General features: G+C 41.1%; 2 protein-coding genes across 3 annotated transcripts; both read left to right on the top strand.

Annotated features, from left to right (window-relative positions):
• On the top strand, positions 9-1,972 carry LOC104714231. 2 transcript variants are annotated; one of them, XM_010431522.2, is made up of 3 exons: positions 9-152; positions 890-1,245; positions 1,340-1,915. In XM_010431522.2, the coding sequence occupies exons 2-3, from the start codon at positions 892-894 to the stop codon at positions 1,913-1,915; spliced, it is 930 nt and encodes a 309-aa protein (XP_010429824.1). In that variant the 5' UTR covers positions 9-152; positions 890-891. The 2 variants fall into 2 exon arrangements, with proteins under 2 accessions (XP_010429824.1, XP_019088950.1); XM_019233405.1 differs by lacking the exon at positions 9-152 and having other exon boundaries at positions 892-1,245; positions 1,340-1,972.
• LOC104714221 (thylakoid lumenal 16.5 kDa protein, chloroplastic) lies at positions 2,086-3,948 on the top strand. The gene is made up of 4 exons (XM_010431514.2): positions 2,086-2,484; positions 3,311-3,450; positions 3,542-3,614; positions 3,709-3,948. The coding sequence occupies exons 1-4, from the start codon at positions 2,151-2,153 to the stop codon at positions 3,816-3,818; spliced, it is 657 nt and encodes a 218-aa protein (XP_010429816.1). The 5' UTR covers positions 2,086-2,150; the 3' UTR covers positions 3,819-3,948.

The following is a 13,467-nucleotide window of genomic DNA, read 5'->3' as shown; positions in this document are numbered from 1 at the left end:
CGAAAAAAAAAAAAAAAAAAAAAAAAAAAGGGAGAAGAAACCAAACCCTAATCGAGCTTCTCCTTCTCGGAAATGTCGCCCTGCTTCCGCCACTTTTGACTCCGGCGCCGATCTCACTCTCTCCGTGAAAATCTGATTTCGTTTCTGCCAAGGTATGCGCATTTGAAGTAGCTACTTCACCTACATTTAGAAGATTGTGGTGTTTTGATTTCTAAGTTAAGTTTTGTCAATACCGTTGAGTCTCTCTTACTAGAGAGATGGTTTTGCTTTTCATTGTTCAGTATCGTTAGATTTAGATCATTGCTCATGCCTCATACCTAGAGGAGCAAAGTGTATAAGTTGAGTATGAAGAAGAAGAAGATTTCAGAATGCTATTTACACAATTAGAAACAAGGTTGTTTCTATATAGTATAAAGAACCCTCTCTTAACTGTCCTATTATGAGCTTAGTGCCTGGTACACGTTTTAAGTAACCGTGATCTTGTTCTTTATGGGTTGGTTAATCTCTCTATCAGATGAGTCTTTGTAGTTTGTGGTCACTCCTGTAAACACAACTCCGTAGCATTTGTTTCTGTGATCAACTCTGGTGATGTTATTTCTGGAAATTTTAAGATTGCTAAATGTGAAATCTGTGAGTTTTTGTTGGACGTTGCACTTATGGAGCTCAGATTTACATGATCAAATTGGAACCTAGTTTAGCCCCTTTGTTAGTGTGTGAATAACCAAGCTTTTTTATTTGTTTTTGATATATTAATGATATGCATAGAATTGTACTTTTGTTGATTGATCATTTTATAATTTTTCTTTGGCTTCCTCTTTATGATGAAATGGGCAAATCACTTTCTGACATGTTTGCTTTATATTCCATGGTTTTTACTTAAATGAATCAGGAATGGATCAATATGGCATTCCAGTTCAGAGAAGACAGATGAAGCACAAGGGGAGAAATGTTGTATGGTCTGTTGGAATGGACAAGTGTCTGATTGAAGCTTTGGCTGTCCAGGCGAAAAACGGGAACAAAGTAGACAAATGTTTCAACGAGAGTGCATACACTGCTGCTTGTGTTGCGGTTAATACTCGTTTCAATCTAAACCTCAATAGCCAAAAAGTTATCAATCGCCTGAAGACGATCAAGAAAAGGTACAGAGTGATGAGAGACATACTTAGTCGAGACGGATTCTGGTGGAACTCGAGCACAAAGATGATTGATTGCGAAAGTGATGAGCTCTGGAAAAGATATATTGCTGTAAGTGTATATATCCCCTCATAATCCCTGCTCTTTCACTAAATGATCATCCTTCTTTGTGCACCATTATCAACTTACAAATTGGTTGGAACAGGTATACCCAGACGCAAAAGCATTTAGGGGAAAGCAAATTGAGATGTATGAAGAACTTAGAACAGTATGTGGTGACTATCAAACTTCAGGTCGATATAGCAAAGTGAAGAGTGAAAGCAATCATCATCTTAACGACATAAAACACTTTGAAGAAGACTCTGTTTCATTCCCTTTAGCAAGTTCTGAAGAACATAGTGATACAGATGGAACTGAGTCATACGCAGGAGGAGCGAATGAGTATATGCATGAAGAGTCTCAAGATTTTCCTCCTCCTCCTCGAGATCCTTTAAGACAACCTTCTAAACGTCCTCGAAACTTGGATCCATTCCAAGAAGCAATGTTTGCAGTTGCTTCTAGCATTCGTCGCCTAGCTGATGCAGTGGACCAAAGCAAAACTTCGATCAATACAGAGGACTTGTTGGAAGCAGTGATGGAGATTGATGGGTTGGACGAAGCAAAACAGATGTATGCATTTGAGTATCTGAATGGTGATCCAGTCAAAGCTAGAGCTTTCATGGCTTATAATAAGCGGATGCGGAAGATGTTTTTGTCTCGACAGTTTTGGTGGTGGAAGTAACTATATGGCCTCAAAGAATCTTCCAACGAGTAATTATGTTTCTTTATTTTAAAATTATTAAGAAGAAAATTAATAAAAATAGTGAGAGTGAGTGATTGGAGGAAAATAACACAACGCAACAATCTAACAAAGGAGACCTTATCCATCAACCATCACCTTAACTCATAAAAAAACATTCCTCTTCGAAAATGCCAACTAAAAATTTCAAAGAGAAGAAGAAAAAGGAGAAGCAAAGATGGCGAAATCACTCCTATGTTCATCAACCCTAAACCCATTCTTCTCCACCACTCTCTCATCTTCAACTTCTTCGAAGAAGAACCAAATTGCATACTCAGGAAACAGCAAGAACCAGACGTCGTCTCTGTTATGGAACAGAAGGGATCTGTCTCTTGGGTTTATGGGCAGCTTAGTTGCGATTGGTCTCGTGAGTAACGACAGAAGAAGACAAGACGCGAATGCAGCGATTCTTGAAGCTGATGACGATGAAGAGCTTCTTGAGAAAGTGAAGCAAGATCGGAAGAAGAGGATTGAGAGACAAGCTGTTCTTAACTCTGCTGTAAAGGAGAAAGGTACTTCTTTCAATTTTCCCCTTAATTTTTGATTCCATTGAAATGACCAAAGGTTACATCTTTAGCTTTCATAGTTTAACTTGGCTTTTTTCTATGCCGTTTACATTGAACCCTAGTCTGTTTTTGTTTCATTTATCTTACTTCAATGCCACATGAGGTACTCAGAACAAATTGATAGAAAAGTTTTCATCTTTTGAGGACACAATTGTTTTCTCTTTGTGTTATGGTCTTCTTCATAGTTAAATTAATTGGTTTGTTGCAATGCCATTTACATTTTGCCATATGAAGTAATGGAAAAGTTTTACTCTTTGGAGGACATATGTGTGTTTCTCTCTTTGTGTTATGGTCTTCATAAGTAATTGGTTTTGTTTCGTTTATTTTTCCTTCAATGCCTCATGAAGTAATCAGGACAAATTGATTGAAAAGTTCACTCTTTTAGTGACAGATGCGTTTTCACTTTTGTGTTATGGTTGTCATAGTTAATTGGCTTTGTTCCAATGCCATCTACATTGAGCCCTAGTCTTGTTTTGTTGAACTTATCTTCCTCCAATGCCATATGAAGTAATCAGAACAAATTGATGGAAATTTTTTTACTGTTTTGAGGACGCATGTGTTTTTCTCTTTGTGATATTCGTAAGTAACTGGGATGTTCCAATGCTCTACTTACATTGAAATTTAATCTGATTTTGTTTCATTTATCTTCCTGCAATCCAACATGAAGTAATTAGAACATATTTGATGAAAAATTGTACTCTTTTTCGGACAAATCTGTTCTCTCTGTGTTATGGTCATCTTGGTTCTCAACCTAAAAGCATACAGTTTACAGGGTATTTGCAGGATCTTGTTTACAAGTTAAGTAAAGTAGGACAAGCCATTGAGAACAATGATCTGCCAGCTGCAGGTTTGGTTTTGGGGAAAGGCATCGATACCGAATGGGTCAAAACCGTTAATTTGGCTTTCACAAAGGTCTTTGCTTTGCTTCTTTACGTAAGGTAGACTTTGTTTAATAAGTTTTTGTTACTGTTTGTTGAAAGCGTCCTTTGTGTTCTTGTGACAGTTGAGTACAAGCCCAGAAGAGAATACAGAAGTGGAAGCATTTAATTCATCTTTAGCTTCTCTTATTACATCAGGTCTTCTTCTTCTTCTTCTTCTTCTTCTTCTTCTTAACTTCTTTATTCACAAGAATATCTTCTTAAAACTTGGTTTTGATTCCCTTTTTCACAGTGAACAAGAACGATATAGAGTCATCGAAGCTCGCTTTCGTGTCATCGGCTGGCGCATTTGAGAAATGGACGACTTTGACAGGTGTTTTGGAACAGCTTAAGGGACTGTGATAGGCTACAAATTGTTTACATGTTGTTGTTTTTCGTATTTTGGGACAGATTGTCAAAAAAAAAGAGGATTTGTTTCTTAACTTACCTTGCATCGGTATCAAATCAACAAAGTTATTATCGTCCTATTGAATACCACAAAGTAAGATTGACCATTTTCAATAGAAGTGCACATCAAAAGAAACCAAGAAGCCATAGTGAAAAGTTTTATAATCTTGATCCTGATAACTCTAATTCTAAAACAGAATAATTCAAGGATAATTGTTGGGTTTACTCCTAGGGGTGAACCTCTCTTATTCACCACCTCTTAATTAAGCAATCAAAATACAACAATATATCATGTCATATCATATTAAAAAAAAAAATCAAAAACACAAAATAAATGAAGGAAACAAATCCCGTATACTTTTATTAAGGTAATTATGTAGGTTTTGGGTTTATGAATAGGGGTTAAGAAATTAAACAAACAAAAATAATCAATATTATCTAAACAAAACAATTTTAAAATCCTTAATTTTAAGATTATGTCTATTTTTTTATTATTATAACATGTAAACACTAACCACTCTTTTATAAACCCAAACCGATATATAATTTTGTTTAATTATAAAATATAAATCATAATCCTCCTTTATAAGCCCAAACCAACATAATTTTCTTAATAAAAAATCTACAAAATTTGTTTACTTATATTGTTTTGTCTTTTTGATTTTAATTTTGATTCGTTTTTAAATATGATATGACATGGCATATTGTTGGATTTTGATTGGTTAATTAAGAGGGGGTGAATCATATATATAAAAGTAGACTTCTGCTCTCTCTTTATTGGTTGTTTAACATTAATTTGGTTTGAAAATTAATTGTCTCTCTTAAATGTACGATTTTGTTTGGGCAAAAGTAATCGATTCGTTTAGAGACTACGGAAACAAGAAATAGATGTTGAATAGTCGTTTTTATTGATCAAAATATTGAGCTCAAATACAAGAGTTTAAGGCACAACAAGTCAATTTAGGAACTCTAGCAATGATTTGGAATTGAGTCGTATGGCTATGTTTTAGGTCTCTTGTTTTGGCTTCCCTTTTCCTCGTACTGTGTTGATGTCGCTCCTTTTTTATAGTGAATTCTCTTTATCCTAATCCTCATGAGATTTGGGTTTGAGTAACCGCCTTTTCATGAGATAAGGTCGTTCCAAATATTCTCTCCCAAAACGTTTGTTGAACATTGCTTCCAAGTGGGCGAATTGTCCATGCTCGATTCATGTCATGCGCGGTTTGTTGACCACCCCTTGTTGATCCAAATTTTCTTCTCGGATTAGGTTTTCATGTGCATGCCTTGTGTCAGGGTTTCCTCCATCCTTCTCTTCCTGACAAGGAGTTTCCAGCCATCTGTCTTCCGTTGTGGGTGTTCGATTATTGGTTCTAGGCGTTGAGTTTAGGTCTTGCATCCGATTCACTTGCACGTCGCGAAATCTAGTGCTTGCTTTGGTAAAAACTCTCTCTGCTGTCACCAGCGAGGCTTTCTCCTCCCGTAGCCTAGCGTTATCTGCCTCGATCTGTGTCAGCTTCTGCACTGCTTCGTTCAGCTTAGTAGTCAGAGCTTCAAGCTGAGCAGCGACATTAGCATCGATGTTAGCCGTATCAGAGAATATTTGGAACGACCTTATCTCATGAAGAGGCGGTTACTCAAACCCAAATCTCATGAGGATTAGGATAAAGAGAATTCACTATAAAAAAGGAGCGACATCAACACAGTACGAGGAAAAGGGAAGCCAAAACAAGAGACCTAAAACATAGCCATACGACTCAATTCCAAATCATTGCCAGAGTTCCTAAATTGACTCGTTGTGCCTTAAACTCTTGTAGTTGAGCTCAATATTTTGATCAATAAAAACGACTATTCAACATCTATTTCTTGTTTCCATAGTCTCTAAACGAATCGATTACCTTTGCCCAAACAATTGGCGCTAGAAGGATGGCTAGAGTAAACTACGTGAGATGACAGGAAACGGAAGTGATACGGCTAACATCGATGCTAATGTCGCTGCTCAGCTTGAAGCTCTGACTACTAATTTGAACGAAGCAGTGCAGAAGCTGACACAGATCGAGGCAGATAACGCTAGGCTACGGGAGGAGAAAGCCTCGCTGGTGACAGTAGAGAGAGTTTTTACCGAAGCAAACACTAGATTTCGCGACGTGCAAGTGAATCGGATGCAAGACCTAAACTCAACGCCTAGAACCAATAATCGAACACCCACAACGGAAGACAGATGGCTGGAAACTCCTTGTCAGGAAGAGAAGGATGGAGGAAACCCTGACACAAGGCATGCACATGAAAACCTAATCCGAGAAGAAAATTTGGATCAACAAGGGGTGGTCAACAAACCGCGCATGACAGGAATCGAGCATGGACAATTAGCCCACTTGGAAGCAATGTTCAACAAACGTTTTGGGAGAGAATATTTGGAACGACCTTATCTCATGAAGAGGCGGTTACTCAAACCCAAATCTCATGAGGATTAGGGTAAAGAGAATTGACTATAAAAAAGGAGTGACATCAACACAGTACGAGGAAAAGGGAAGCCAAAACAAGAGACCTAAAACATAGCCATACGACTCAATTCCAAATCATTGCTAGAGTTCCTAAATTGACTCGTTGTGCCTTAAACTCTTGTATTTGAGCTCAATATTTTGATCAATAAAAACGACTATTCAGCATCTATTTCTTGTTTCCGTAGTCTCTAAACGAATCGATTACTTTTGCCCAAACAGATTTAGTGGACGATTGCTCCATAAAATCTTCTTAATTAGTCCACGTTCTCTCTTAATTTTATTCCTTAATTGTCTCATAGAATATTACTCGACGAAACCATCATTCCTTAATTGTCTCATAAATTATTCCTTAATTCTCATAACTTCAAAAAACGTTATGAAACCGTCATTCATTAATCCACACAATTATCCCACAGAATATATTCCACGTTTTACTTCCCAAAATGTCATTGATCCCCTTTATTACAAAACTTTACTCTCGAGATACTCTCTTCCCAAAACGTTATTATTAAATGCGAGGTCTTGAAGAGATATACAGTTCTCCAAGATACTCTCTACCGTTATTATTACATTTACTACTGAATAATAGTATGACGTCAAGAATTTCATGGTCAATAATAATAAAAGATACAAAATTAACACATTTACTTCTCAATTTTCAATTAAAAAAAACGCATAACACCAAATAAAAGATCTGGAGGCGATTTGGGTCTCGTTTTGGGGAGGATTTGGGATCTTTTTGGTTCCTCTGACGATTTGTTCTGAATTTGTGGGGGGTCGATGGTGTAGTTTTGGATACGGCTTCCTTTTTTTCTCGATTTGGAGTGATGGGGGCTTAATATGGTCAATAATTTGGGGGATTTTCGTGGGTGTCTCGAGGTTCAATCTGGCGATTTGGTTTCTATTTCGCTATCGCAGGGATTTGGTTAGATCAGAGGGATACGCGGATGAACACAAATTAAGGGATTGTATTCCATTGTTGGTGAGAAGGGGGATTTGCAAAGCTGTTCGTTTGGGGTTTGTGGGTTCAATTTTGATCTATTTTGGGTCTGAGAATCTGATGTTTGAGGCTGTATCCCTGATTGATTGGCTCTTTATGGGCGAATCTGTTACGGTTCTGTCTATTTCTTGTGGTGTTCTTGATGGGGGATTTCGGAGATTGGATTTTCATGATCTGTGATTAGTGTCAGATACGAAATCTGATATGGGTTGTTATAATTCCGTGAGTAGGGTGTATGGGAATTTCTTCAGATTTGGTCGATCTTTGAAGTTACAGTTTGTGGTGCAGAGTGGGGATGTCGTATCAATCTTGATGCGAATCTTTCCATTTGTTGTCTTGAGGTATCAATCTTCTTCATTACGGATCCTTCTTCAGTATTTTCCAGATCGGGTTTTAATTGTTTGCGGGGTTGGTTGGTGGTTTTTTCACTATAAAAGAAGCTTGAGAATCATTCGATCTAGGCACTGCTTTTTCGATTATCTTCTCTTCTTCTTGGTCTTGGTTTTTTCGGGTCACAAAGCCGTGTGTTTGAGAGTTTTAGTTTGGGCTGAGATGTCGCAAGTTAGTCTGATGGGTAAGGGGTTAGCGGGTCAGAAAGAGGGGGAGGTGTTGCCAAGGCGTAGAATCAAGATCTCCTATTTTGATAATTCGGCTATTGTTGCGGGTTATTCAAAAACTGTGGTTGGGAGGTGCTTTAACCCACAAATGCAAGACATGAAATCGTTGTTGATCATGTTGCCTCGCATTTGGCAAGTTGAAGGTCGGGTTGCTGGGGCTGATCTAGGCTCAGGCAAATTCCAGTTCGACTTCGACGAGGAGGCGGACATTGTTGAGGTTTTGTCAAAGGAGCCTTATCATTTTGATTCATGGATGGTGTCTTTGGTGAGGTGGACACCAGTGGTGGATCCCAACTATCCTTCCTCACTAAAATTTTGGGTCCGGATATCTGATATTCCAATCCAGTTTTGGGCGGAACCCCTTTTTAGGGACATTGGTTCTGATTTGGGGGTAGTGGAGGATGTCGATATTGACAGAGGCAGAGTGCGCGTGACCATTGACGGTCTTAAGCCCCTATGCTTTGAAACGGATATCGAATTTTTCAATGGGGAAGTCACAGTGGTCAAGCTGTTCTATGAGAGGTTGCATGGGTGGTGTAAGAAGTGTAGCAGTATTTGTCACGCTGAGGATGTCTGTCCCCTTGTGAAGGGTAAGGGATTGTCCTCTCGATTTCCCCTCTCGGAAGAGAAGCATGATGAGGGTCAGCTTATGAGCTATAAAGGGGCGGTTCTGGCAGATGTGAGAAGGAGTTTTTCTCATGGGGGTGGTGCTTCTTATGGTGGTGCTTCCAAGGGGCATCATAATGGGTCTCATCACGGAGGTGCTAAACCTAGAGTAGAGGCTCGCTCAGGCTCGTCGTCTCGCAGAAAGGGGTTGGCCAAGGGAGCTTCAGGTTCGGGTTACACACAGGAGGTTCGGGGAAGGCAGGGTCTTCCTAGGGGTCAGTCTCGACACCAAGTTGCTCCAGTCTTGCCACCAGTTTTGGAGGAGATGGGGGAGGTAGAGGTGGGGCAGTCAAAGCCTAAATCTGCTAAGAAGGCTCTTTTTCAGGATACAATAGTTGAGGAAGGGTCTAACAGCAATGTTGGTTTGGTGGAGAGCCCTCGTGAGGAAGGTCAGATTCTAGTTGCTTCGTCTGGTGTTGTGGGTACTGCGTCGTTAGGATCTTTGTCGGGTATTCCTCCTATGGATACAGTTGGTGTTAAAGAGGTTAACGAAAAAGCGGGAGAGGAGCAAGGAATTTTACTTGGTGGTTCTTGTGTTGCCACGGTCGTAGAGGCAGGTTCGGGTGCTCCTAGTGTTGAGGTTCCAATGAGCGAGGTTTTGGCTGAAGATATTTCAATTGAAGATTTTTCAATTGTGGAGGAGCTTGCTATTGGAGACTTGGGGTTACACGCTTCTGGTGTTGCTGACAAGGATCCTATGGTGGTGGAAAAGACTGTTGGGGAGTTTTTTAACATGGAGGAAGATGATCTGTTGGCGGAAGAAGGGGCTGAAAAAGACCTGGTGGAGTCGGATGGTGTAGGGGTTGTTTTCGAGGCATCAACTAGTGAGGATATTCAGGCGGCTCAAGGGGAGAAGGGGAAGAAAGGAAAAGGACATTTGGTTCTTAGGGGGGTCAGCACGAAGAAGCGGAATGCTAATCTGCTGTTGTCACCAAGGCGACGTCCTCCTCCGACTGTTCCAGCTCTTGGGGAAAGCGAGCATCCTCTTAAGGTCCAGGAAGGGCCTAAGGGAGGTCACGGTGGGCATAAACCACCAAAGCCAATGGTTTTTAAATGAATATTATGAGTTGGAATTGTCAAGGTCTCGGAAATAAGGCCACTATCGGGAATCTCCGGGATCTTTGGAATAAGTATCGGCCAGATTTTTTTATTTCTAATGGAAACAAAACAATCTTTTTCTTTTTTGGAACAATTTGTAGGCCATTTTGGCTATAAAAATTTAAAAACTGTGGAACCTATTGGTTGTAGTGGAGGGTTGGCTCTCTTTTATAATAAAGATGTTTTTGATGTGTCAATTTTATTTGAGTCAAAATCGTATAATTGATGTTGAGGCTGTCTATAAAGGGCGAGTAATTCACCTCACTTTTATTTATGGGGATCCTGTCCCTAAAAATCAGGATTTAGTATGGGAACGGTTATTGAGAATAAGCTCAACTCGGTCGACTCCTTGGTTTATTATTGGGGATCTCAATGAATTAACAGGAAATCATGAGAAGCGAGGGGGTAAACTCCGTCATGCTTCTTCATTTCTTTCCTTTAATGGAATGATTCGGGACTGTGGTTTTTTGGAATTTCCATATCTCGGAGATTGTTTGTCGTGGAGGGGTTGGCGGGATAAAAAACCAATCCGTTGTCGTCTGGATAGGGCTTTGGGTAATGAGGACTGGCATGATTTGTTTCCGGACACGGTTACAGAATATTTGCCAAGGATTGCTTCGGATCATGCCCCGCTTATTGTCAATATAGGTGCCAAGAGATCACGTGGGAAACGAACCTTTATGTTCGACCGTCGGTGGATTGGTAAGGCGGGTCTGATGGAGTCTATTTCACAGGGCTGGAATGGGGGACATCATGAGGGTCCGACATCAGTTGTGGACAAAATTGTGAATTGCCGACGAGCTATATCTCATTGGCGCAAGGAGCAGGTCCCGTTTGGGCGAGACATTATTGAGGATCTCAAACGTCAGTTGGCAGTGGCTCAAGCGGATGATGCGGTTTCTTCGGGGGTTATCACTGATTTAACCATGCGTCTGCGGGACGCCTATAATGATGAGGAGATTTATTGGTATCAAAAAAGTCGTAATAGATGGATGCGGCTGGGGGATAAAAATACGAAGTATTTTCAAGCACAAACAAAGCAGCGACGGGCTCGTAACAGGATCACTGGGCTTTATGACAGGAATAATGTTTGGTCAACTAAGGATGATGATATTTGCACGGTGGCGGTCTCGTATTTTGAGGACTTGTTTACTTCTATTAATCCGTCCAATTTTGAGGATGCCTTAAGCGAGGTGAAGAGGGTAATAACGGAGGACGTAAACGAACGTTTAACAGCTCCAGCAACGGAGGCGGAGGTCCGTAAGGCCTTATTCCTTATGTCTCCGGATAAGGCCCCGGGACCAGATGGAATGACAGCATTGTTTTTCCAGAAAGCTTGGAAAGTGGTCAAAGAGGATCTTGTGGCTATGGTAAATCGGTTTTTTGAAGAGGGTGTTTTTGATAAAAGTCTGAATAGGACGCATATTTGCTTAATTCCGAAGGTGGCTAAGCCAACCCGGATGGCGAAAATGCGGCCCATTAGCTTGTGTAATGTGGGGTATAAGCTTATTTCAAAAAATTTGTGTCAACGGTTAAAAGGAGTGTTACCTGAGCTTATCTCGGAAACACAATCTGCTTTTGTCCCAGGATGATTGATTTTGGATAACATTCTTATCGCCCAGGAGATGTTCCATGGTTTACGAACAAATCCATCGTGTAAAGGAAAATTTATGGCGATCAAAACAGATATGAGTAAGGCGTATGATAGGGTTGAATGGGGTTTTATTGAGGCTTTGCTACGGAAGATGGGCTTTGGAGAGATCTGGATTTCTCGGATTATGTTTTGTGTCACTTCTGTAGAATATAAGGTTCTTTTAAATGGCCAACCTAATGATAGGATTGTTCCCGAACGGGGTTTACGGCAGGGAGACCCTTTGTCTCCTTATCTGTTTATTTTGTGCACGAAGGTCTTAGTTGCTAATATTAAGCGGGCGGAACGGGAAAAACAAATAAGAGGGATTAAGGTAGCAAACAAGTGTCCGCCAATCACGCATCTGCTTTTTGCAGATGATAGTCTTTTTTCTGCAAAGCGGAAAAGGCTCAATGTGAGGTTATTTTGGGTATTTTAAACCAGTATGAGGCTGTATCGGGTCAGCAAATAAATTTTGCCAAATCTTCGGTTCAATTTGGTCATAAGGTAGATGACACTGTGCGGTCAGAGATGCAGGGGGTTTTGGGGATTTCGAATTTGGGTGGGATGGGATCTTACCTCGGGCTACCGGAGAGTCTGGGAGGGTCCAAGACAAAAGTATTCTCTTTTGTTCGGGACCGCCTTCAGGGACGCACGACGGGTTGGTCGGCAAAACTTCTCTCCAAAGGGGGAAAAGAGGTGATGATCAAGTTCGTTGCCACGGCGGTCCCCACTTTTGTGATGTCTTGTTTCCGGATACTGAAAACAATAACGTCGAAACTTACGAGTGCAGTGGCAAATTTTTGGTGGAGTACTTCAGGACAGTCTAGGGGGTTGCACTGGTTAGCTTGGGATAAACTCTGCTGTAGTAAGCAGTTGGGGGGTTTGGGTTTCAGGAACGTTGATGCTTTCAATACCGCATTGCTGGCGAAACAATTGTGGAGGCTGATTGAGGCCCCGGATACATTGTTTGCTCGGGTTTTCAAAGGCAGGTATTTTCGCAATTCTAACCCTATGGATCCGATACGCTCTTACTCTCCATCTTATGGGTGGAGAAGTATTACTTCTGCTAGATCTTTGGTTAATAAAGGCCTTATTATACGGGTCGGTTCGGGGGAGTCCATTTCCATATGGACGGATCCCTGGGTACCGGCTCAATCCCCAAGACCAGCATTCAGCAAGGGTCCCCATAAGGATCCTTCTCTTAAAATCTCTCATTTAATTGATTGTCACACTAATACTTGACGTATGGATAGACTCAAGGAGTTTTTCGCCCCGGAAGATGTTGATCTGATAGGGGCTATTCCCTTAGGAAGTCGTCGTCTAGACGATTCCATGGGTTGGCATTATACGAAATCAGGAAAGTATGCTGTTAAATCTGGTTATGAAGTGGAACGTCGTTCTGCTTCACAGCTTACGATAGTCCCTCGAGTGGGCCCAGAGATAACTCCTCTGTTGGCTGCTGTTTGGGATGTCTCTTGTCCACCAAAACTTAAGCATTTTATGTGGCAGGTTTTGACAGGATGTATTTCGGTTTCGGCAAACCTGCGGCGGAGGGGTATTCCCTGTGATTCCGCGTGTGTACGGTGTGGGGCTGAGGAGGAAACAATTAATCATGCTATTTTCAGATGCCCACCGGCTCGGCAGGCGTGGGCATTAGCCCAGGTTCCTGTAGGTCCTAGCTCCTTCCAGACGGAGTCTATTTATGCTAATGTAAACCACTTTTTAGGTTCTTCTAATCCGGCCTCTCAGGTAGCCGCGTTCCCCTGGCTTATGTGGTATATTTGGAAAGCGCGGAATGCTCGTGTTTTTGAGAATGTGATGGAAAATCCGATGGATGTAGTTCGGTTGGCGGAGGGGAAGGCAAATGTCTGGTTACAGGCTCAGGTGGAGGTGGAGGATGAGGATCAACCACACTCTCCACTTGTCCCCTCTACTAGACAAAGGGGGCCCATCCCTTTTCTTCCTACCTCTTTTACAGGTTATCGGTGTTTTGTGGATGGCTCTTGGAAAGCGACAGATGCTTTTGCAGGTGCAGGTTGGTTTTGTTCTTCCATTGAAGATTCGAGGTCAGATATGGGCGCTACCAATT

This window comes from Camelina sativa, chromosome 2, assembly GCF_000633955.1.
Source record: "Camelina sativa cultivar DH55 chromosome 2, Cs, whole genome shotgun sequence".
Lineage (NCBI taxonomy): Eukaryota > Viridiplantae > Streptophyta > Magnoliopsida > Brassicales > Brassicaceae > Camelina > Camelina sativa.
The sequence above is the reverse complement of the archived record's forward strand: the minus strand, read 5'-3'. Positions and strand labels throughout refer to the sequence as shown.